Here is a 25895-nt window from a genome sequence, read left to right on the forward strand (position 1 = left end):
ACTGGATGTGGAGAGGGTGTTTCCACTACTGGGAGAGTCTTGGACTAGAGGTCATAGCCTCTTTTAGGAAGGAGATAAGGAGAAATTTCTATAGATAGGGTGGTGAATCCGTGGAACTCATTGCCACAGAAGGCTGTAGAGGACAAGTCAGTAGATAATTTTGAGGCAGAGATAAATGAATTCTTGATTAGTACAGGTGTCAGGGGTTATGGGGAGAAGGAAGGAGAATGGGGTTAGGAGGGAGAGATAGATCAGCTGTGATTGAATGGCGGAGTAGACTTGATGGGCCAAATGGCCTCATTCTAGTCCTATCACCTATGAGTTTATGACAATTTACACACTGACAATGATTGTTCCACAATATTACATAGATATACATGGATGTGTTATAAAAAGATTCAAGATGGGGCCTGGAACCAAAGTCACGAATATGCAGATCAGCAAATAGAAAAACAACAAATAACAAGCATTCGGTGTATATAGCTTTGAACTTCAAGCATCCCTGTCTGTACATCCATTTTCTAAAATAGTGTATTATCATTACAGGGAAAATTGAAGTATATAAAGGAATCCGTGCGGTTTATACCAAAATGCCCCTGATCTGGACCCCTGGATACTTGAATCGAGCGCTAAATGTGATGGAGGACATGAAGAAATCATCAGATGGAACAAAGCTTTGTAAAGAAGCGGTAAGACTTTAGATGTGACCTATATAAGCATGGTAGATTTTATTATGTCAGTTGTTTGCGGGTGTTTGCCTTTAAGCTATATCGGTTATCGGTTACTATGATTTCAGCTATCCCTTTTTCTAAACTTGTCCAGCACCCTAACATACTGAGATTTCTGTGCATTATTAATTATCACCTTGTTCGTCCAATGATTTAAATGTAACATCACTAAAGTTAATTCCTTCAGCTACCAACCCCCTAGCTCTGAAATTCGCTCATTAAAACCTCTCTACCTGTCTTTCCCTCATTAAAATGCCACTTGGAACATATCTCTTTGACTAGACCAATGGGTGAACACAATATATTTGTGTTAAATTACATTTTTTGTGATATGCATGTAGTTTTTTTGCTACATAAAAGGCAATTTTTAATGGGGGCATGAGTTGAATGATTACATCGTTCTCTACTTGAAATGGGTCTCAACTTGGCTAGCGACTGGAGCCCAAGTTAGAAGGAGAGGTTGAACACGCTTGCATTATTTTCTGAAACAACAGAGGTCAGTGGAACACCTGATGGAAGTATAGAAAATAATGAGAAGCATAGATAGGGTAAACAGTCACAACCTTTCAAAATGGTGATTGACAGATTATTGATTAGTAAGGGTGTCAGATATTATGGGGAGAAGGTAGAAGCATGGGGTTGGGAGGGAAAGCCATTGTTGAATGGTGGAGTAGTGTCAATTGGCTGAAAGGCCTAATTCTGCTCCTATGAACTCATGACCAACCTTTTTCCCTGGGTGGAAATGTTAATAACTAGAGAGAAGATCTTTTAAAGGCAGAGAGGGGAAAAGTTTAAAGAAGATGTGTGGGGAAAGTTTTACACAGAGTGGTGGGTACGTGAATCCTGCAGCAAAGGGAGGGTTTAGATTAGTTTCGATATACAGAGCAGAAACAGGCCCTTCGGCCCACCGGGTCCTCGCCAACCAGCAATTCCCGCACATTAACACTATCCTACACACACTAGGGACAATTTTTACATTTCCCAAGCCAATTAACCTACAAAACTATACGTCTTTGGAGTGCGGGAGGAAACTAAAGATCTCAGAAATCACGGGGAGAACATACGAACTCCGTACAGACAGCACCCATAGTCAGGATCGAACCCGGCGCTGCATTCGCTGTAAGGAAGCAACTCTCTACCGCTGCGCTACCGTGAAGAATTTGATTTTCTGTGCACTGCACTTATCAGGACTCTGGAGTTGCAACGTATTTTATCGAAAGATAATACTGAAGTCTATGTGAATTTTTTTTTATGGTCCTAGAAAATGCTTCAAATTGTAGTCAATGCCTACTATGTTCTGTTGTGCTGAAGCAAAGCAAGAATTTCATTGTCCTATCAGGGACACATGACAATAAACTCACTTGAACTTGAACAAATTACAACAGCAATGATAATCTATCGAGGATTCAATTTTGAAATCTTATTTGCAGCTTTTGTGGCAAGTTAACTCATAAAACAAAATCATTCCATCTTTAGGCATGATGAGCTCTTTGCTTAAATATCCTCCACCCACTCATCCTGAAAGTGAAACTTAGTTAGATAATATTACACAACCTTGGTACATAGTAAATGTTGTTATGACATTTCAGTCATACTGAGAAGACTGTAGTTTCTTATTAACTCAAAAGCTACTTATCGTGTTGAAGAGTCAAGAGTTTTTTATTGTCGTGTGTCCCAGATAGAACAATGAAATTCTTACTGGCTGCGGCACAACAGAATATGTAATCATAATAAATAATGTAACAAAAACTCAGAAAAAAAGAATAAACATTAACAGTGCAATAATAATAATAATAATAATAGTCTATTGTAGTTCATAGCTTATGAGGCTGTTGTGCTTAATAGCCTGATGGCTGTAGGGACAAAGCTGTTCCTGAACTGTTACAGTTCTCAGGCTCCTGTACCTTCTTCCCGATGGCAGTGGTGAGATGCACGTATGGCCAGGATGGTGTGGGTCTTTGATGATATTGGCTGCCTTTTTTAATGTTTTATGTATCATTCCTAACTGTCACCATATGTCATGTTGTCACTTGCGGGCGTAGCACCAAGGCAAATTCCTTGTATGTGAATACTTGGCCAATAAACATATTCGTTCATTCATTTATTTTTGAGGCAACGACTACGATAGATCCCTACGATGGTGGTCAGAGCTGGTGATGAACTGGGCAGTGTTTACAACTTTTTGTGGTCTTTTCCGCTCCTGGATGTTCAAGTTGCTGAACCAGGCCACAATGCAACCAGTCAGAATGCTCTCTACTATGCACCTGTAGAAGTTCAAGAGAATCCTCTTTGACATACCGAATCTCCGTAATCTTCTCGGGAAGTAGAGGCGCTGATGTGCTTTCTTTATGATTACATCAGTGTGCTGGGTCCAGGAAAGATCGTCATTCAATAGCACATGTGAAAGTATTATGGAATTGGAGTATCTGCCAAAAGCTGCTTCCCATTTTTATTTAGGGCCAACAAAATAATGTTTTATCTGCTGCCATTCCTTTTTAAAGTGAGGTCTAGCCATAAATAGAATTCATTAGAAACATAGAAAATAGGTGCAGGAGTAGGTCATTCGGCCCTTCGAGCCTGCACCGCCATTCAATATGATCATGGCTGATCATCCAACTCAGTATCCTGTACCTGCCTTCTCTCCATACCCCCTGATCCCATTAGCCACAAGGGCCACATCTAACTCCCTCTTAAATATAGCCAATGAACTGGCCTCAACTACCTTCTGTGGCAGAGAATTCCAGAGATTCGCCACTCTCTGTGTGAAAAATGTTTTCCTCATCTCGGTCCTAAAAGATTTTCCCCTTATCCTTAAACTGTGATCCCTTGTTCTGGACTTCCCCAACATCGGCAACAATCTTCCTGCATCTAGCCTGTCCAACCCCTTAAGAATTTTGTAAGTTTCTATAAGATCCCCCCTCAATCTTCTAAATTCTAGCGAGTACAAGCCAAGTCTATCCAGTCTTTCTTCATATGAAAGCCCTAGCTACTCAATCTCATATAAAGGAAATCTGGAAATGTCAGTTCTGATGAAGAGTCATGGACCTGAAATGATAACTGTTTCCCTTTCCTAGATGTTGTCTGACTTGCTGACTGTTTCTAACATCGCCTACTTTTCACATAGAGTTTGCATATTCTTTGAGGAGCACCTTTGGTTGCTCCTGGGTGCTCCACATCCCAAAGATTTGCAAGTTAATAGGCTAATTGGCTACAGTCAATTTCCCTACACATGCTGGTGAGTGCAGGATCTGAGAGAAATTGATGGAGAATGAATGGATATTAGCATTGTATTACTCTAAATAGCTTCATGGTGGTTGGTGCAGCCTTGGTTGGTCTATGGACTGTTTTCATGCTGTGTAACAAATTTTGGATTCAAAACCAGTGGAAAATGATCGACCCAATAATTAGTTTGGAAGGTCAAAGGGTTTGAGAAGATTTACAAGCAAGGAAAGCAAAAACAGATGGATGTTAAATGTTGCCAATGCTGAATGGAAAATATATTTCATGAGTTCTGTTGAACTAGTTAAGGGTGAAGCTGAACGAAACCCAGGAATCTTTGTCTCGAGTAAGGAGTCTTGGTAATTTGCAAAATCTGAAACAGTAATTGCTATTGCTAATGCTTGTTACCCGGGGAAATCACAGGAGATTTATTCTCATGTTTTGCAGGTGGATACCATGGCAACCATATTGGAGACAGCAGCATTAGAGACCAGTGAATCCACCGTGACAGAAGAATCAGAGGAAACAAAGCAAGAAGATGAACTTACTGAGGAGGATCATATTGAAAGATCAAATCTTGCAGGCTATTTGAACCAATTTAAGGTGTGTACAATATTGACAAAGTACATTTTAAGGAAAGGTTGGTGAATTTCTAATACAAAATATAATGGCATATGATTATCATCACCATTGGCAACCCCTTGGGATCAAGGAACACTTGTGTTGTGATGAAGGTGATGTGGAAGAAGCGTATTGCCATTGGTGTAGTTGAAGGTGCATGATGGGATGGATGGAGTATGTGTAGTTTGGGAGTTCTCCAACTGCTGTTGACTATTTTACTCTGCTCTCGATGAATGAACCCAAGGTTCATGATGGCGTTCCACATGCTTGTGCTCCATTTTGAGCAGCCATGGTTTTCCTATGAGCCAATGGGAATATTACACTTTTGCAAAAAGGTTCTCAGAACATCCTTGGATTTCTACCTTGGCCAAACATCAAAAATCTCAGCAACTTAGCAAAAATTACAGCAGGATCTTGAACAGTTGGGCAAGTGGACTGAGTAATGATTAATAGAGTTTAACGCCGATAAGTGCTAGATGGTGCATTTTGGGATGTCAAACCAGGGCAGCGCACACGGTAAATGGCAGGGCCCTAGGGAGTGTTGTTGAGCAGAGGGATTTAGAATTGCAGGCAAAAAGTTCCTTGAACGTAGTAATAAAGATATATAGGGTGGTTAAGAAGAATTTTGATACATTGACCTTCATCAGCCAGGGTATTGAGTATTGAGGCTGAGATGTTATGTTATCATTGCACAAGTCATTAGTAAGGCCATATTTGAAGCATTGTTTTCAGTTTTGGTCTCCCTGCTGTAGGAAGTTGTTAAGCTGGGAAGAGTGCAGAAAAGATTTATGAGGATGTTCCCAGGACTTGAGGAGCTCAGCTATCAAGAAAGATGAGATTGACTACGGAGGATGAGGCATGCATGATCTTATAGAGGTGTATAAAATCATGAAGGGAATAGATGGGGTGTATGCACATAGATATAAGGTGAGCGGGGGGAAAAGTTTAATAGGAACCTGTAATTACCTGACTCGCACACAGGTAAAGGTGTAAGCATCTTTAATAAACATCCCAGTGTCAGATCTGCAGTACACTGTACGTTCAGCCTGCTGCATCTACTGAATAATATAAACGAGTTCTTAACACTATAAAGCATGCACTAGGCGGGGTTATTACTACTAAGTATTCTGATTGGCTAACATGCAAAAGCCAATCTACATCTCTCGTAGAAATTAAAAGCAACTACGGCACTTAAACAATATAGTGAGGGAATAATGTAAGATTAAACAAAATTGCCGTATCTAGTGGGTGACCTGCTAGCCCGGTCAGCCCTCGTGCGGCAGGGAGCCGCCTCCTCCCCCTTTCCTTCTGAAAAGATGGGGACTGGGGATGGTGATAACGTTGGTGACCCGATGGGCTTGAAGGGAGAGGCCGCCACAGAGGAGCCGGGGTTGGACCGATGCTGAGAGCCCAGGGCACTGGTTACAATAGGAGACGCAGGGGCAGTCTTGGTCGCAACAGGTGATGGGACGGCTGCAACAGGCGTCAGTGTAAACACGAACGGTGGGGCATCAGAACCCGCGGGCACCGGACGTGGTTCCTTCACTGGAAAGCTGCTAAACACTCACTCCACCTGAGTCTGCTGCTTTGCACTGACAATTTAATAACTCTGGCACTGGCCACTAAAATCAGCTGCCCTGGACATTTTATGACTGTTTTACTGTATTTTAATGTTGCTGTTTTAACTGCTTTTTAACTATTTGTACTGTTTCATCAGGGACTGGATTGTTTTTATTGTTTTATTATGTATGAAATGTTTAAGTTTTATGTGCGATGCTCCGGTATTCCCTGGGAAACGACTTCTCACTGTACAATTGTTGCTTTGCAAGTTGACAATAAAGGTTGATTGATTGATTGATTGATTGACGGTTGCGTCTGTAGAGGACACCATCTACTTCGACCAGGTAGGAGCGTGGTCCCTTTGAGGGGCCATGAATGTGCCCTAGTCTGGTATGTCCTTTGTCAGTTTATAGGCGTACCACTTGTCCTTGTACTAGTGGTTTACGCGGCTTGCTTGTCTTGTCGTAAAACCCTCTTTTGAGTGTCGCGTTTAAATTGCACTCCCTTTTGTATCGCGGTGGGAGAGCGGACGTACGGCTGCAGCTGTTGTTGGGAGACGGGCATTGGTGGACTCGTCTGGCGAGACATTAGCTGCTAGGCGGGGGAGCCGAGAACGCAGTCCCTTGAAATGTTCCGTAGGTTGAGTAGGTCCGGGTAGACGTCGGATTTTGCTAGGTAGGAGCGCTCCATGAGTTGTTTGGCGCGCTCGGCAAATCCGTTGGACTGCGGGTATTCTGGCTGCAGGCAACGTGTTGAAAGTTCCATCGTTTGGCAAAGTTTTTAAATGCCTGACTGGTGAATTACCTTCTATTGTCAGTTTGAAGGCGGACAGGTGACCCATTCATGGACAAGTGGATTGGTAGTTTCTTGATCACTGTCTCGGTGGTGATCGTTGGAAGCAGCGTCAATTTCAAACCAGCTCGAGTAGGAGTCCACCAAGACAAGGTAATGCTTCCCGTGCCATTCAAAGATGTCGGTGGCCAGTGAAGACCACGGAAGGGAGCGAGCTGGCTGAGGCAGGAGGGGCTGCTTCTGCTGATGTGGTGTCAAGCTGTTGCAGATAGCGCACCATTCGGTCTTTTCGCGTATGAACCTTGTCATTCTGGGCCAGTAGATCATGTTTTGGGCCCGTTTTAGAGTGGCCTCCGTGCCGGGGTGGCCTCTGTGGATATCGTCATAGTACTCACCCCGTAGAGTGGGAGGAATTACTTCCTTGTGGCCTTTGATGATTATCCCGTCCTGTAGAACTAGTTCATCACGAACCAGGAAGTAGGGTCGAATTTCTAGCGGGGTGTTTGACTGTTTGTGGGGCCATCCGTTCCTTATGACAGCGGTAAGCAGTTGCGAAGTCTTGTTTGTAGCTGTGTATTCAGCAAAGCGACGTAAACGATCAGTGGGCACGAGCGAGACTTTAGGACTGAGAATTTGTCTTGTTCGATGGGGTGGCGTTTGCTGGTAGTGCACGGAGCTCTGCAAAGCGTGTCTGCAATGTGCATGTCTTAACTTTCTTGTATACGATACGGAAGTCAAAACGCTGCAGTTGCATCATCATGCGTTGTAGACAAGCCGGGGCAGCGTGGATGGGCTTGTTCAGGATCGTGACCAGTGGCTGATGGTCAGTCTCAACCGTGATAGTTTTGCCAAAAATGAAGTCCTTAAATTTTGAACAGGCAAAAAACTATGGCGAGCAGCTCCTTTTCAATTTGAGCAATGCGTTGTTCAGTGTCTGTTAGGGTTTGTGATACATAGAAGACAGGCATCACACCGACAGGCCGTCGGTAGTTGTCTGTCGGCCACGCAGCGCCTAGCCCGTACTGGGATGCATCGCAGGTGATGGTGATCGGCAGCTTGAGGTTGAAATACACCAGCGTCGGTGCGCTGGCTAGCTGGAGCTTGAGCGTCTCGAAGTCACGTTTGTGTTGCGAGTACCAGGACCATGTTGTATCCTTGTGAGTCACCCAGTTCTGACACCATGTAATTACCTGATTCGCACTCAGGTAAAGGTGTAAGCATCTTTAATAAACATCCCAGTGTCAGATCTGCAGTTCATTGTACGTTCAGTCTGCTGCATCTACTGAATAATATAAACGAGTTCTTAACACTATAAAGCATGCACTAGGCGGGGTTATTACTACTAAGCATTCTGATTGGCTAACATGCAATAGCCAATCTGCAGAACCTGAGGGGCAACTTTTTCCACACAGCAGGTGGAGGATATATGGAACGAACTGCCAGAGAAAGTAGGGTATGATTGAAATACAACAAACACTATTCAGAATTCAAATGATGGGGCTTACAGTCATATTTTTATGGGTACCAGCACGCATTGGCATTAGAGGAAACGAAATGGCAGATAAGGTAGCAAAAGAGGTAACAAAAAGAAGTAAGATTGATTTAAGTATTAACATAGGTAAAACTGAAATCAAAGACATTATTAAGCAAAGACTGAAGGAAAGATGGCAAAAGCAATGGGAGGAAGAGCGGAAAGGACGGTGGTTCTACAGAGTCCAGAGGAAAGTGGGAGAAATGAGATGTGCAGGAAAAAACAGAAAAGAGGAGACAGTAATTTCAAGAATTAGATTTGGACACACTGGTCTGAACAGTACACTTTTTATAATAGGCAAGCATAATACAGGCAGATGTGAATACTGTGGGCAAGAAGAGACAATAGAGCATGTCATTGTACATTGTGAGAGGTATGAGGAGGAGAGAGGACGGATGAGTGAGCAGTTCAGAAAAGAAAGAGTACAATTTGATTTGGTAGATATTTTGCAAGGGAGTTCATATAAGTGCTATCAAATCCTGTTGCTTTTTCTTAGGGTAACCAATTTGTTCGGAAGGATATAGGTTATTAGTATATGTAATGGTGTTGTTTGATCCACACTCCATGCCAGTTGGTGGCGGTAATGCACCAAAAAAGTTGTTTGCCAACCGCCAAAAAAACACTACATAGAAGAAGAAGACGAAGGTAGGGTACTATACCAACATTTAAAAGGCATTTGGACAAGTACAAGGAAAGGAAAGGTTTAGAGGGATATGGGCCACATGCAAGCAGGTAGGACTAGTATAGTTGGGGCATCTTGGCTGGCATGGGCAAGTTAGGCTGCTTACCGTGCTCCATGACCTGCCCAGGTGGGGCTCGGAAGTAGAGTACTTCTTCTGAGAATGTAATGTTTGGCATGCAAACATAGGCTTATCCGTCAGAGCTGATTGAGTTTTATCTTGTTCCTCATTGGAGATATTGGACTGATAGAGGACACTGATATTGCTGCACATAACCTGACATTATATTTGAATGATTTTAGTATTGCTTTATTGTTGTCACATGTACCAAGACACGTTGAAAAACGTTGTTTTGTGTGGTATCCAGGCAGATCGTGCCATACAATTGTACCATGCATGAGTACTGCAGGTAGCACAAAACAGAATGTTTAGTTTTATTTAGTTTAGAGATACAGCATGGAAGCAGGCCCTTCGGCCCACCGAGTCCGTGCCGACTAGCAAATGGTTCAATTGTACTTTATTGTCACATGTACCGAGGTACTTTTTTTGCATACAGTTCAGTAACGATCTGACTATACATTAGGTACAATAATACTTAAGTGTAAAAGTATAAGATAGTAGATTACACTGAGGCAGCACAAAAGAGTCACCAAGTTTCCAATGCCATCTTTAACCCTTTAAGTTCAGAATTGTTAAAATGTTAGTGCCTTAACTTGGCCATAAAGGTCATTTTCCAGGCAGCAGCACTGAGTTGGAATGGCAGGGGTTGGGCTGGGTAGGCATTCTTCTGGTGTTTTGAAGGTAATACATATCTGAAGTGCAGGATCACTGCTGTCCAATAGACCTTAAACTATCATCAAAACATTTTTCCTCAGCTGACCAAAAGCTGTACTGGCAGTCTGAAGGCAGTAAATAAATCATCATTGTTATCATATTGATTGTGGTAACACTCACAATATGGAATGTGGTCTGTGGTGGGCTAGGTCTCTTAGTTGACCCAGTTTGTCATTTGTGATGTTGTACAGGTTGGGAAGGATCCTTTGTTTTGCTGATGTGAAGTGGAAGACCCAATCTCTTCAATTCTATGGCAAGCAAGTTGACAACGACTGCTTCTGAATAAGTGCAGAAGCTAGTATCGTCTGCAAGCTGCAGCTCAATGTAGATTTCTTCTTCAAAATGGCTTTGTCCCAAGGGAGCCTGAGATTGCCATGATACTGAATGCTAGCAACATCCTTGCTCTATTACCTTGTTTAAGCACCGTATCCAGGCTTTCAATGAAATGCCTTTCCAATATTTTGCCTTTATCTGCGAATATACAAATAAAACTTTTAATTAAAAAATGTTTTATAGTACGATATCCCTGTCTAAAGGATATTAGAACAGCTGCCTACAAATCCTGTCAAATAATTCTAAATATTTGCATGCCTACAACTTCTGGCATAGAAATAAGGCATTTAATTTTATGTTTTATTTCAAAAGCCTGGATTGATATGACTGATCAGAAAATGTTTTTGTCAAATCAATAGGCTCAATACAAAGCAACCTTTCAATATCTACTTCTCATTTCCAGCAGGAAATAGATATTGACAACAAAGTAAGGCCATTAAGTGTCTTGTCCTTGAAAATTTGAAAATACATTAAAATACGATTGTCTGAAAATCATTTTCCCAGTGTTGTTTTTGTTAGTGCTCAGTGTTTTTATAAATTGACTGTATCCAGCGTGAAACATGATAATGACCATTCTGGGTCATTTCATGTTAATCCCAAAACTTTGCTCAATGCTCTTGGTCCCCAATCTTTCCCTCAGACACTTCCTGGTCTAAATCATTCACCCTTATCCTCTTGGGCAGTTCTTTGGGGGGGTCATAATTGACGATTTTAATAGATTCTGAGACCAATGGGAGAACTGCAGACTCTTCAGCAAATGGGTAGTAAATTTTCTGGACTTCTTTGTGTTTCTGATGCAGAAGCAGGCGGATTTCAATACTATTTATTTTCAATGTACCCTCTGCACTCTGAGTGTTTATGGGCCATAAATCCAGAGTTCTGGGATTTTTTTTTAAAGAGGGGTTATGATCACATTCTTAAATCTTTTTCTCTGTCTGTCGTAATCTCTTCTTGTGAAGGAGGTGAGACAGAGTCTGATTTGGGTGTCTGGTGGTGTCTGGATTGTGAACAATAAGTGGCTCATTAGACCTCACCAAGCATAAATAGGGCCTCAATGCTGGAGATATCAGCCTAACAGGTATTGGTTTGGATTTGGTGAATTTTGCGAAGATGGTGTTGCTTTCTTGGGACTGTTCTGGACAGATCATATAACAGGGAAGCCAAGGGTCACTGCTTAGTTTGAATTCAGTTTAGTTTGTATTCACATGCACAGAGATACAGTGAAAGCTTTTTATGTGTGGCTAACCTGTCAGCATAAAGACTGCCCAGGATTATAATCGAGCCATCTACTTTGTACAAAGGGAATAACGTGAATTATGTTTGGTGCAAGATAAAGTCCAGTAAGGTCCGATCAAAGATAGTCTGGGGGTCTCCCATGAGGTAGATAATAGCTCGGGACTGCTCTCTAGTTATTGGTAGGATGGTTCAGTTCAGTTTCAGTTTTAGTTTTATTATATCATATGTACCGAGGTACAGTGAAAAGTTGCCTGATAACAGCCTGCTGCTCAGTTGTGTGCATGGGTTTTGTGAAGCTCCTGATCTTCAAATATTTTTTTCTCAATCAACCTTGGGATGTGCCAGTTCATTTAAAGCATTAGTGAATTGTATCTTTGATGTCTGCTTTTTCTGAAAATTGGCTCTCAAAATATGTGAAATGGTCTGCATTGTCTAGCCTCTTGTCATGATCCTTAATATTGGAGTGCAGAGTTGCACAGCAAGAGCAGTCTGGTGTTTGGACCTTTTGTCAGGCACTTCTAAGAACAGGTTATGCCTCATCCTCTCCTAACTTTTAGCAGATGTGTCCTGAAAGAATCTTGGTTACATATCCACCTCCCTCAGAGTCACTTGCCCTGTCCTCTATCCTGGCCCTAGTCCCAGTCGTGAGCGTACTGCCGCCAGCTATCTCTGACCCAGCCTTGGTCCTGGGCAATGTGTTCCCAAATCTGAAGAAATGCAGCAGGATTTCAAAATTCAATCTTTGATAATACTTTAATCTGCAAGAGCGAGACCACTGCCAAAATATATTATTTAAGGCCGAACAAAACATCATTGCTTGATTCTGACTGAGAAATGGGATTCAGTAAACAGGGTGAAAATTCTACATTCTTTAATTTTCATTTATTGGAAGCTGTGCAAGTTTGAGAATGTTTCCAGAGAGTCCTGGACTGGTGCATTATCACAGTGCAAGTTGGAACATTGGTTGCTTGAGACCAGTTGCCAAAAAAGGATATTGCATTTAATATTGCTGAAGATTGTTGGAATGTAATTTTTAAATCGTGACATTTTAATGGAACAATTGAAGATCTTTAATGTTTGTACAATTTGTCTAACTGGTTTTGCTGCAGACATTTGTTCAAATATGATAAGGAACAAAAGCTCCTGGTGCTGAATGTCAGGCACCAACATGTCTGCGTTTCATTTGTTTTTTTGCATCTTGGTAAGCAAGCGGAGATAAACAAACCAGATTTCTCCCTGGGCACATGTATTATCTTGTCTGTTAAGCAGGTGAACAAAGTGGAATAATGAACAGCCTCCAACTTGATACCTGAGCCACTTCTAAACACCAGGGACAATATTTTCCTGTGTTTGCTAACTGGTAGGTGCGAGCTAGACTGTCACCAGAGAATTTTAATGGATGTTGTGTTCGGTACTCTACCCCTCCAATGATTAGTAAAAATCTCCTGTTAATTTTCTCTGCTATAGGAACAGCACAAAATTCCTCGGTGCCTGAAAACTTGTTGTTCATAAGTGCAGTCAAAATTGAACATTAGCTTATCCTGGGAACATCAGGACTTGAGTGCTGTTCTTGATGCCATATTACATTTATACCTTACAGTTCATATTTCCATCTCATTCTTCCTACTTCAGTGAGCATTTCATATTTTCCATATGAGCTATCATCAGTCTGTTTTACATTCTATCTACCTCATCTTAAAGTCTGTGCCATCTCTTCACAGCTTTTTACATATCCATTATTTGTGACAACTGAAAAGTTCAAGTTTGAAATTGTTTTTGTACCTGAGGCCATGATATTAATTTAAATCAAAATATGAAGCAGCCCCATTGATACTGGAGGAGCCAATTTTGTGCTTCATGTGGTTACACAGAAAAGCTGGAGAAACTCAGCGGGTGCAGCAGCATCTATGGAGCGAAGGAAATAGGCAACGTTTCGGGCCGAAACCCTTCTTCAGTGCTTCAGTGCAATTCTGTGCTTCATGTCCTGTGGCCAATTTCAATTCATTCAACCACTTAATTCACAGGGTAGATTTTCTCATGCCTGATGAGAGCAGAGATTCTTGATTAGTATGGGCGTCGGGGGTTATGGGGAAGACGGCAGGAGAATGGGGTTAGGAGGGAAAGATAGTCACGGCAGTCACCATGGCACAGCGGTAGAGTTGCTGCCTTACAGCAAAATGCAGTGCCAGAGACACGGGTTCGATCCCGACTACGGGTGCTGTCTGTATGGAGCTTGCACGATCTCCCCGTGATCTGGGTGGGTTTTCTCTGAGATCTTCGGTTTCCTCCCACACTCCAAAGACGTTCAGGTTTGTAGGTTAATTGGCTTGATAAAAATGTAAAAAAATTGTCCAAGTTGGCGATATGCAGAGTACTGCCCTGCCGACTACAAAATTCAGAAGGTTCAGAAGGATAGATCAGCCATGATTGAATGGTGTAGACTTGATGGGCCAAGTGGCCCAATTGTGCTCAGATTACTTAGGAAATTATAATCTTAAATTTAGTTTAAAATTTTAGGTGTAAGAATATTAATTAAGTAAAATTGGGGGGGGGGGGAAGCTTACACAACTTATATTCATAACTCATAGGAACAGAATTAGGCCATTTGACCCATCAAGTCTACTCCGCCATTCAGTCATGGCTGATCTATCTTTCCCTCTCAACCCCATTCTCCTGCCTTCTCCCTATATCCTTTGACACCCTTACTAATCAAGAGTCTATCAGTCTCTGCTTTTAAAATACCGAATGACTTGGCCTCCACAGCCATCTGTAGCAAAGAATTCCACAGATTTGCCATCCTCTGATTAAAGAAATTCCTCTTCATCTCCTTTCTAAAGGTGTGTCCTTTTCTTCTGAGACTATGTCTTCTGTCCTAGACTCTCCAATCCATCGTTTCAATCAAGATTGGTGATTCCATTCAGTATGAATGGGAATGTGTTTTGTCGCCTACCTTCCCCAGTGTGGAACCAAGGGTCCAGCTGTGAAATTTATCGGTTCAAAATTTGTGTGCTCTTCCTCTAATATACTAGATCCAATGCGTTCAATGTTCAGCACACCTGATCTCCAGACTGCTCCTGACTTTTGCATTGCAATGTACAGACACGGAAGTCAGAGACGAGCTGACCTGTGAAATGCCGGCTAATAGTCAGTGACTCCAATACCTTTTCTAATTAACGCCATGGTAGAATTCTTGCCTAAAAGTTAATTCTGCCCTCAACTCCTTTAAACATGCTGTATCTTGGTAAAATTTGTGCTCAGTAGAAAGAAGATAGGAATCACAGTACAATGTACTCGTACTGTATATTGTCTTTAGTATGACTGATCAAGGAATGAAATACTGGGCATCTTTCCAATTCTTTGCGACAAAGTAAGTAAAAATAGTGTGTGTGGTTGCAAATTTTTATGTTCACTTGCCTATTTTATCTATTGCCTATCGTACATAATATATTTTATGTATATCTTGCCTATAGTACATAAAATCAGTTCCTTGCATGTATTATTCCCTGACCTCTCCAGTCGTCTAGTCCTTTCTGAACATCTCTTTTTTTCTGCCTTCTCGGGAGGGTAGAGTGAAGACCATGTGGAGCATAAATACCACTAGATCAGTTATGTTATTTGCCATAGATCTGTCTCGTATATTTTATGAAATTGCATTAAAGTCATTTATTACATCTTATTGCTGCCCTTATCAGGTCTAATTTTCTATTCTTTTTTTATTGAAATGTTTTTTTTATTGATATGTTTATCTGTCTCAAAGTTCTATTCCCTCTCTTTTGCCATCCAGAATAATAACTTAAAATACATTGGAAGACGGCCAGTGTCTGCAAAGTAGGGAAAAAAAGCACATTAGGGAATGGTATTCTTTGCCAAAATTGAAGATTGAGATAAATGGCCAATTAAAGGTAGAAAAATATAAGCAGGGAACTACCTTTCACAGATGAGGAGTTTATCTGCAATCTTTAATGAATAATGTGCTATAATAGATAATCAGTGAGATAAAGAAAGGACATACGATGTGTCAATTGCAGGCATAGCATGAAAAGAACCAGGAGTGACCCAGGTGCTAAAGAACTGTGTGGGAGAGAACAAAATTGGAGAAGTAATTGGTGATCCAGGCAGATATAAAGTATAAATAAAATAAATGGAGCTGCATCGGCCAAAAACATTACATGGAAAAAACACAGATCCACCCAAGATCTCCAACCCACTTCATTTCTGAAAAGGAATTTGACATTGTTGTTATTGTGGAAGTCACTGATGCAGCTCTCCTACTTCTTTGCATTATACCATTATTTGCATATACAGTGCCCTCCATAATGTTTAGGACAAAGACCAATCATTTCTTTATTTGCCTCTGTACTCCACAATTTGAGATTTGTAATAGAAAAAAAATCACATGTGGTTAAAGTGCACATAATTCAGATTTTAATAAAGGCCATTTTTATACATTTTGGTTTCACCATGTAGAAATTACAGCTGTGTTTATATATAGTCCCCCCCAATTCAGGGCACCATAATGTTTGGGACACATGGCTTCATGGGTGTTTGCAATTGCTCAGGTGTGTTTAAATGCCTCCTTAATGCAGGTATAAGAGAGCTCTCAGCACCTAGTCTTTCCTCCAGTCTGTCCATCACCTTCGGAAACTTTTATTGCTGTTTATTAACGTGAGGACCAAAGTTGTGCCAATGAAAGTCAAAGAAGTAATTATGAGACTGAGAAACAAGAATAAAATTGTTAGAGGCATCAACCGAACCTTAAGCTTATCAAAATCAAGAAGAAAGAGAGCACTGTTGACATTACTAATCGCAAAGGGATTGACAGGCCAAGGAAGACCTCCACAGCTGATGACAGAATAATTCTCTCTATAATAAAGGAAAAAATTCCCAAACACCTGTCTGGCAGATCAGAAACACTCTTCAGGAGTCAGGCGTGGATTTGTCAATGACCACTGTCCGCAGAAGACTTCATGAACAGAAATACAGAGGCTACACTGCAAGATGCAAACCACTGGTTAGCCGCAAAAATAGGTTGGCCGGGTTACAGTTTGCTAAGGAGTACTTAAAAGAGCTACTTCTCCGTGGATTGTCACCTTGTCGTGGTGGAGAAGCTTGTGTGGATCTGAGATCCTGAGAGTGATGCTGTCTGGAGCTATGCTGCTGGTAGGGCCACCCATGGTGGTAAGGCCTAGGGGGAGGACTCTGACAAAGAGCAATCCAACTAAGGCCTCAACGGTGGAACATGTGGAGGACGATGGCTGATCTTAGTGGAGCATCACAACAACTGGGAAGGCGGATGAAGGCTGCAGCAGAAAAGGGTCTCCGGTCGTGTTGGACTCCACGCCACTGGATCCTGACCCAGATCTGTCAAGGACCGTGGGATGGCTGTCTGCACCATTCTCCCCACGTTAAACAAAGTCACACACAGGCGTCCTCCATATAGGGAAGAGCACCCTGGAGACACTCATGGTCAGCCACGACTGAATGGGGCCTAAGACTTAAAAGAGCAACCACAGTTCTGGAAAAAGGCCTTGTGGACTGATGAGATGAAGTGGTTGGTGCCAAGAGCAAAGTATGGAGGAGAGAAGGAACTGCCCAAGATCCAAAACATACCATCTCATCTGTGAAGCACGTGGTGGGAGTGTTATGGCTTGGGCATGTATGTATGGCTGCTGAAGGTACAGGATCACTTCTCGTCATTGATGTTACAACTGCTGTTGTTAGTAGCACAATGAATTCTGAAGTGTAGACACATCCTATCTGCTCACGTTCAAACAAATGTCTCAAAACTCATTGGCCGGTGGTTCATTCTACAGCCTTTTATATGCTGAAGAGAAAACTGAAGGGGACCAGCCCTCAGAACAAGCATAAGCTAAAGATGGCTGCAATACAGGCCTGGCAGAGCATCACCAGAGATTATTCACCTCAACTAAGTATTTTCTTCACCTCTGCTGCTGCAGAGAATACAATCCCAGTTATCAAATCTTGCTTCAAAGTGAAAAAAAAAAATCCCAGCCCTGCCAACATCCTCCTAAATTGCCCTGGATCCTCTCCAGAGAAATTGCACCCTTCCTACAATGTGTCATAGTCTTACAGCATGGAAACAGGCCCTTCATCCCAGGTACTCTGTGTCCAGCTGGGGTCCAGGGGAGGCGAGTGTCAGTGCCTTGAGGGTCGGGGATCGGAGCGAAGCCTTAGCCCGAGATTCATCCCCGTGGCTCCGGAGGTGGCACCGAAGCCTCCACTCACCGGTCCGCTCCTGGCTTCGGGCCGGGTTTAAAACACCATAGGGTGTGGACAGAGCGGCCGACGGACACAGAGCCGCCGGAGGTGAGAGAAGGAGCGGTGCCTCGTGGGTCAGTGCTGGGACCACCGCCCTGTCTCACCTTTAGACTCTAAACTAAACGCCGGTAGTTTGACAGCCCTACTTTAAACCAATGCCCTCTAGTTCTTGAATCGCTTATCCCGGGGAAAAGACTATGCATTCACCTGATATATTCCCCTCGTGGTTTTTACTCGGCTCTAAAACAATTTTTGCTTTAATTTGAATTTCCAGCAGCTGAGTGTCAAATGGAATCATTAGCACTGCAGAATTTGCCATTTTAAATAGTGTGCGATGGGCTTAAGCCAATCAAATTGTTTGTTATATACGGGCAACCTGCTGACAGAAAGCTATTCTCATTGGTGAGTGTGGAGGAGTAAATTGAATTGGGCAAATTGAATTTTTCGTGACTTTCTTAATTTAAAAAAAAAATTTGAGCGTGAGAATACTGTGATTAGCGTGAGAATCGAGTGAAATGCGTGATTCTCACGCTCAATGCGTGAGAGTTGGCAGCCCTGCTGTATTGAAATGAGAGGTTGAAGATGTCAGTGAAGACTGTGGTCAGTTGACTGCTGCACAATTTTGGGATCCTCAAGGGACTATACCCATGCTGGGACTGCCTCAGAAGTTACACTAGTAAAAGCAGGTCTAACTTCTGACACAGAGATATATGTGGTAGTCCTTGCTTTCCCCCTTTTTCCATCCCCTCCCCCTTCCCAGTTCCCCCACCAGTCTTACTGTCACCGACTACATTCTACATCTGTACCGCCAACTCTCCTGACATCAGGTTGAAGAAGGGTGTCAACCCAAAACGTCACCCATTCCTTCTCTCCAGAGATGCTGCCTGTCTGTCCTGCTGAGTTACTGCAGCATTTTGTGTCTATATGGGATCGTCAGCTGGGGATGGGGGACACAGCCAGGTTCAAGTTTGTTTGCCTTTTTAAAATGGATGTAAAAGGCATTGATCTTATCTGGTGGAGATGTGTCATTGCAAGAGATCGCCCTGAATTTTGGCTTATCCGCTTGATTGAATGGTTTATGCTGATGCCAGGAATAAATTATTTTTATTCATTGTATATGTCCATCTTGTAATGCTTTGTAGGTTTTTGTGACCCTCAATATAGTCTAATTGAAACTGCCTTTTTGCTTTGTATTCTACTGATGGCTGATGTACTTATTTTTTAATAGGATCTATATGTGGAGCTAGAGACTCTTGGAAAGTTTGAAGCCGAAACTCTATTGACACAGACAGACAAACTCGTCAAAGAAAATCTCGCATCATCTGAAGCTGATGAGATCCTTAATTATGAGAAGAAGCTTGAAAAATGGGAGGAAGAACGCGCTGGATTGATTCAGCGTGAAATAGAATTGAGGGAGAAAGCTCGTCAAGAAAGAGAAGCCAGACTGGCAGCAAAAGCTGCAAACTAAACCTTTTTATACTCCTGTTTCTCACCCCAACACCCTCTGGACCTTCAGTGTTTTTTTTTTTTATTACTGGAAAAAAAAGATTTATTTAGTAAGTGAATTCTGATGAAAACGATACAACAATTTATTCATAGGACATTTACTCAGTATTAGATCAGATCAGATCAGATTCAACTGTAATTGTCATTGTCAGTGTACAGTACAGAGACAACGAAATGCAGTTAGCATCTCCCTGGAAGAGCGACATAGAATATGACAATAAATACATCTATTTACATGCATACAGTCATAGTGTTTTCCTGGTGGGAGGAGTGACCGGGGGGGGGGGATGGGGAGAGGGGAGAGGGGTGATTGGCAATCACCGAGGTACATTGTTGAGTAGTGTAACAGCCGCAGGGAAGAAGCTGTTCCTGGACCTGCTGGTCCGGCAACGGAGAGACCTGTAGCGCCTCCCGGATGCGAGGAGGGTAAACAGTCTATGGTTGGGGTGAGAGCAGTCCTTGGCGATGCTGAGCGCCCTTCGCAGACAACGCTTGCTTTGGACAGACTCAATGGAGGGGAGCGAGGAACCGGTGATGCGTTGGGCAGTTTTCACCACCCTCTGCAGTGCTTTCCGGTCGGAGACAGAGCAGTTGCCATACCATACTGTGATACAGTTGGTAAGGATGCTCTCCATGGTGCAGCGGTAGAAGTTCACCAGAATCTGGGCAGACAGATGGACCTTCTTCAGTCTCTTCAGGAAGAAGAGACGCTGGTGAGCCTTCTTGACCAGAGTTGAGGTATTGTGGGTCCAAGAAAGGTCACCGGAGATGTTGACCCCCAGGAACCTGAAGCTAGAAACACGTTCCACCTCCGTCCCGTTAATATGGATGGGGGTGTGCGTGCCGCCCCTAGACTTCCTGAAGTCTACAATGAGCTTCTTGGTCTTCTTGGAGTTAAGGGCCAGGTTGTTGTCAGCGCACCATGCTGCTAGGAGCTGGACCTCCTCCCTATAGGCCGACTCATCATTGTTGCTGATGAGGCCAATCACAGTTGTATCATCTGCATACTTGATGATGGTGTTAGTACCATGTACAGGTGTGCAGTCGTAGGTGAAGAGGGAGTAGAGGAGGGGGCTCAGCACACAGCCCTGTGGAACGCTGGTGTTCAGGGTGAGGGTTGAAGAAGTGTGCTTGTCTAACCTAACAGACTGGGGTCTGTTGGTTAGAAAGTCCAGTATCCAGTTGCAGACGGAGGGGTCGATGCCCAGGTCACCGAGTTTGGTGATCAGTTTAGAGGGTTAATTAACCTGATCAGGGTGTTAAACTGGAAAATAACAGGATCATGAATTTATTTTTTAATATTCCTCATTCACTTGACATGGGCATCGGGTTTTGTATGAATGCATCATTCCACAATGGCTTCCCTCAGAATTTGTTGCAATTCCCTCAGGATCGAGATTGAAGATGCATCTCCTAGAATCTTTTCAAAGAAACAGCTCCATAACTCCATGTATAGCAACTTCATTCTGGAGAAATTTAAAAAACAGTTTATACCCAAATATTTCACAGATGTGGAAACATTTAGTCAACAAACCACCTAGTAATAATAATTGTAATGCAGGGAACATTGGAACCTGCAGGTTGTACAGGTGCTGCCAAATAGCTTTCATTCAGCTGGGAAGATACACCGGGTCTGAAGGGTCCTGTCCCAAAACATCTCCTATCCATGTTCTCCACAGATGTTATTCTCGTACTTTGTGCCTTTTGCAAACCAGCATCTGCAGTTCCTCGTTTCTATCATAATTCAACATCTCATCTGCAAGGTGGGCTTGCTGCCTTGTTACCGAAATATGACTGGATTACATGTTTAAATAATAATAATAACAATATCTTTTACTGTCATTGCACATAAGCGCAATGAGATTTGGTATGCAGCTTCCATCCGACGTCATAACATAAATAACTAATAAAATATTGATTTAGATATTTAGATACCCCGAGAACATGGATTGTAAAAAGAATAGTAAATAGTCAAAAAGTTCAAACAGACTACAGTGCAGATGTGTCTGTGTGACGTGACCATCCAAGGTAGACAGTCGGGGGAGGGGGGGGGGGGGGGCACTCAGCAGGACCGGTTCAGAGCCGCTATAGCTCTGGGAATGAAGCTGTTTCTGAGTCTGGAGGTTCGGGCGTAGAAGGCCTTGTAACGTCTGCCGGAGGGAAGTAGTTCGAACAGTCCATTACAAGGGTGTGAGGAGTCTTTATGGATGCTGACAGCCTTCCTGAGGCACCATGTGTGGTAGATGCCCTCCAAGGCTGGTAGCTGTGTCCCAATAATCTTCTGCGCTCTGTGGACGACGCGCTGAAGAGCTCTCCTCTCCACCTCCGTGCAGCTGAAATACCACACAGAGATGCCATATGTTAATATGCTCTCAGTGGTGCAGCGGTAGAAGGTTGTCAGCATATGTTGGGGCAGACCAGTCTTTTTTAATGTCCTCAGGAAGAACAGTCGTTGCAATGCCTTCTTGACCAGCGCAGCGGTGTTGGTGGACCATGTGAGGTCCTCTGAAATGTGAGTGCCCAGAAACTTAAAGATCTGGACTGGGGCTCCAACATTCAACCTACCACTCAAAATGAGAATTATCTATAACACCTGACTGGTACATTGAAGCAAAGTCAAGAACCGAACATAAACATCTTCAGGCAAAAAGCACCAAGGCACTGGCCAGAAACACAGATGTGAGACAATGGATACAAGCTCAATCCAGCAAATCACTTGTACATGGGTAGCATTCCTTTTTTTTAAATAATATTTTTATTAGAAGCATGTGCATATCACAATAAAAACATTTCTTGTATATCAATCACACATTGCTAATAGGTGGGAATCCAACTATCAAAATAATAGTGGTCCTCATTTATCAGTTGAATATTAACTCTGCTTCTATTTGGCGTTTTTTTATAGATAGAACGTGAGAAGAAAAAAAAATGCACGATAAAGAAGAATGGAGTAATTTACCAATAATACAACTTTGGAGATAGGTCCGTAGGGTATAAAGCATAACTATTCATCTAATCCTGAGTACGAGCTTCAGTCAGATTCCCGTGCTGGACCAATTTACCCTTTCAAAAAGTCAATAAATGGAGACCATATTCTAACAAATAATTCTTGTTTGTCAATTAAGACAAGTCTAGTTCTTTCCAAATGTAAGGTCTCTGACATTTCCATAATCCACAAATCCACATTTTAATTGTGGGGGTTGTAGGATCTTTCCAAAATTTTAATATTAATTTTTTCCCAGTTGCTATATTATAATCAAGAAAGTTTCTTTGGCTTGTTGTAAGTTTTTGGCTTTGTTCTGATGTTCCTAATATTATTAGTTTTGAGTCGGGATCCAATTGGATGTTGACAACTTCAGAAATTATTCTAAAAATATCCGTCCAGTCATTTTTGATTTTTATACAATTTGCAGTGGATTTTACTGTATTAACATAGAAACATAGAAATTAGGTGCAGGAGTAGGCCATTCGGCCCTTCGAGCCTGCACCGTCATTCAATATGATCATGGCTGATCATCCAACACAGTATCCCGTACCTGCCTTCTCTCCATACCCTCTGATCCCCTTAGCCACAAGGGCCACATCTAACTCCCTCTTAAATATAGCCAATGAACTGGCCTCGACTACCCTCTGTGGCAGAGAGTTCCAGAGATTCACCACTCTCTGTGTGAAAAAAGTTCTTCTCATCTCGGTTTTAAAGGATTTCCCCCTTATCCTTAAGCTGTGACCCCTTGTCCTGGACTTCCCCAACATCGGGAGCAATCTTCCTGCATCTAGCCTGTCCAACCCCTTAAGAATTTTGTAAGTTTCTATAAGATCCCCTCTCAATCTCCTAAATTCTAGAGAGTATAAACCAAGTCTATCCAGTCTTTCTTCATAAGACAGTCCTGACATCCCAGGAATCAGTCTGGTGAACCTTCTCTGTACTCCCTCTATGGCAATAATGTCCTTCCTCAGATTTGGAGACCAAAACTGTATGCAATACTCCAGGTGTGGTCTCACCAAGACCCTGTACAACTGCAGTAGAACCTCCCTGCTCCTATACTCAAATCCTTTTGCTATGAAAGCTAACATACCATTCGTTTTCTTCACTGCCTGCTGCACCTGCATGCTTAATTTCAATGACTGGTGTACCATGACACCCAGGTCTCACTGCATCTCCCCTTTTCCTAGTCGGCCACCATTTAGATAATAGTCTGCTTTCCTGTTTTTGCCACCAAAAAATGGATAACCTCACATTTATCCACATTATACTGCATCTGCCAAACATTTGCCCACTCACCCAGCCTATCCAAGTCACCTTGCAGTCTCCTAGCATCCTCCTCACAGCTAACACTGCCCCCCAGCTTAGTGTCATCCGCAAACTTGGAGATATTGCCTTCAATTCCCTCATCCAGATCATTAATATATATTGTAAATAGCTGGGGTCCCAGCACTGAGCATTGCGGTACCCCACTAGTCGCTGCCTGCCATTGTGAAAAGGACCTGTTTACTCCTACTCTTTGCTTCCTGTTTGCCAGCCAGTTCTCTATCCACATCAATACTGAACCCCCAATGCCATGTGTATTGATTAAATAATGCCATGAAATGCAGTATGTGTGGCACTTTTGCATTATCATATTCAGTAAAAGTAACTATGATACTTGCTGAATGAAATAGGCAAAGCTGATGATGTATAGTTACCCCAATGTAATTTGAATCACATTTCTATAGATACAGCATTTATAGATTTTGAAATAGTTAATGTTCAATGGTTAATGTTAGAAGTAACAAAGGTTTTATTGCAAGAGGATTTGAGTACAGGAGTAAATACATTTTGTTCTACATAAAAGGGTCCCAGTGAGACTGATTCTGTTATATATTCTTAATGTGTTATGTGGATTTTGAGAATTGCTTTGAGAAGATGGTGATGAGCCATAACATTGTACTGCCAGATTGCTCTTTAGTGGAAAGTCCTAGAATTAAAACTCCTTCTCAACGAAGGAACACTGAAATGGAGCTGCGATATACTTCCAAGTCAGGAAGCTGGGTTGATTGGAGGGAAACATGCAATCGTGTTGACTGCTGCTCGAGTTCTATGTTAGAGGTTGGAGGTTTAGAATGGGCTGTCAAAACAAACTAAGCAAACTAACTGCATTGCATTTTCTAGATGATACTGCAGTCTGTATGCCAAACAAGTAGGCTTTTTTGTCCTACAAAGAAAGAACTGCAGATGCTAGTTTATATCAAAGATAGACACAAAGTGTTGGAGTAACAATGGGTCAAGCAGCATCTATAGAGCAAAAGAATGGGTAGCGTTTCAAAGGTCTTTTATTGTCACATGTACCAATTAAGGTGCAGTGAAACTCAAATTACCATATTTCAGCTCTGAAGAAGGGTCTCGACCGAAAACGTCACCCATCCTTTTTCTCCAGAGGTAGGCTGTTTTGGCCTGGATGGTTTAAGCCCTTTGAAATGTTGGCATTGCACTCGTTCAGAGAAGTGGAAAGGAATTACATTGGAAAGCTCGTGGTCTATGAGCAGACAACTCTCTTCTCAGGGAATTCTCTGCCACAGAGGGCGGTGGAGGCCGGTTCTCTGGATACTTTCAAGAGAGAGCTAGATAGGGCTCTTAAAGATAGCTGAGTCAGGGGATATGGAGAGAAGGCAGGAATGGGGTACTGATTGGGGATGAACAGCCACGATCACATTGAATGGCGGTGCTGGCTCAAAGGGCCGAATGGCCTACTCCTGCACCTGTGTTTAAGAAGGAACTGCAGATGCTGGAGAATCGAAGGTACACAAAAAAGCTGGAGAAACTCAGCGGGTTCAGCAGCATCTATGGAGCGAATGAAATAGGCAACGTTTCGGGCTGAAACCCTTCTTCAGACTCCGGCACCTATTGCCTATTATCTATTAACTCACTTACAGCCACTAACCTGCTCCTGTGGCCATGGTGTTAATCTGAGTGGTCCAATTACTATTTGGAGTAATAAGGTTAATATAATTTGGAGAGTAAACCTCCATTGAAAGTTAGCATTTTGGATATGCTATTAGAACAAAGATTGAAAATTATAGGATTAGGAAGTTTCCATTGGAAATTGTTTTTTGTATTTCAGGAGAATGGCCTACTTACTGTATCTTTATTGCACTTTAACAGATATTGATGAACTGTTTCAAATGATATGGCAGGGACTTTAATGGGAAATTCCTACTTTAAATGTATCTTTTTGGAATGTTATTTCCTGGTAGACATGCCAAGCTTCTAATTTAATCCTGATTTAGATTGTTTATTAAACCCTTTGTATAGTTGAGGCCAAATCAAAGAACTAGTAACTAATAGTCATAAAATAAAAATATTGTACTTTATTTGTTTCATCCTTATCCTGACCTGACAATTTTCAGAAGCCATAGATGTTGCACAAGATCTAAACGTTCATTTTGTTCCTTATTTTATCCTCCATTATCTCTGTGTCCAATAGATCAGCCTGTCATTCTAAAATTAGCCACCTAAGGCCGTTATGTGAATCTGTATAAAACAATCCTGTGATACCTTGTGGGTTGTTGCAATATAATGAGTGTTACGTTTGGGGGAAC

General features: G+C 42.2%; 1 protein-coding gene across 2 annotated transcripts in view; it reads left to right on the top strand.

Moving 5' to 3' along the window:
- The window catches only part of mrps27 (mitochondrial ribosomal protein S27), an 84598-nt gene extending 65039 nt beyond the window's left edge, over positions 1-19559 (top strand). For both annotated transcript variants that reach the window (XM_055632170.1, XM_055632171.1), the window contains exons 9-11: positions 547-689; positions 4395-4550; positions 19042-19559. In XM_055632170.1, the coding sequence (XP_055488145.1) occupies positions 547-689; positions 4395-4550; positions 19042-19281 (539 nt within the window). In that variant the 3' untranslated portion in view covers positions 19282-19559. The remainder of the gene's footprint in view (positions 1-546; positions 690-4394; positions 4551-19041) is intronic.
- Positions 19560-25895: the final 6336 nt, after the last annotated feature.

Source organism: Leucoraja erinacea, chromosome 3 (genome assembly GCF_028641065.1).
Source record: "Leucoraja erinacea ecotype New England chromosome 3, Leri_hhj_1, whole genome shotgun sequence".
Lineage (NCBI taxonomy): Eukaryota > Metazoa > Chordata > Chondrichthyes > Rajiformes > Rajidae > Leucoraja > Leucoraja erinaceus.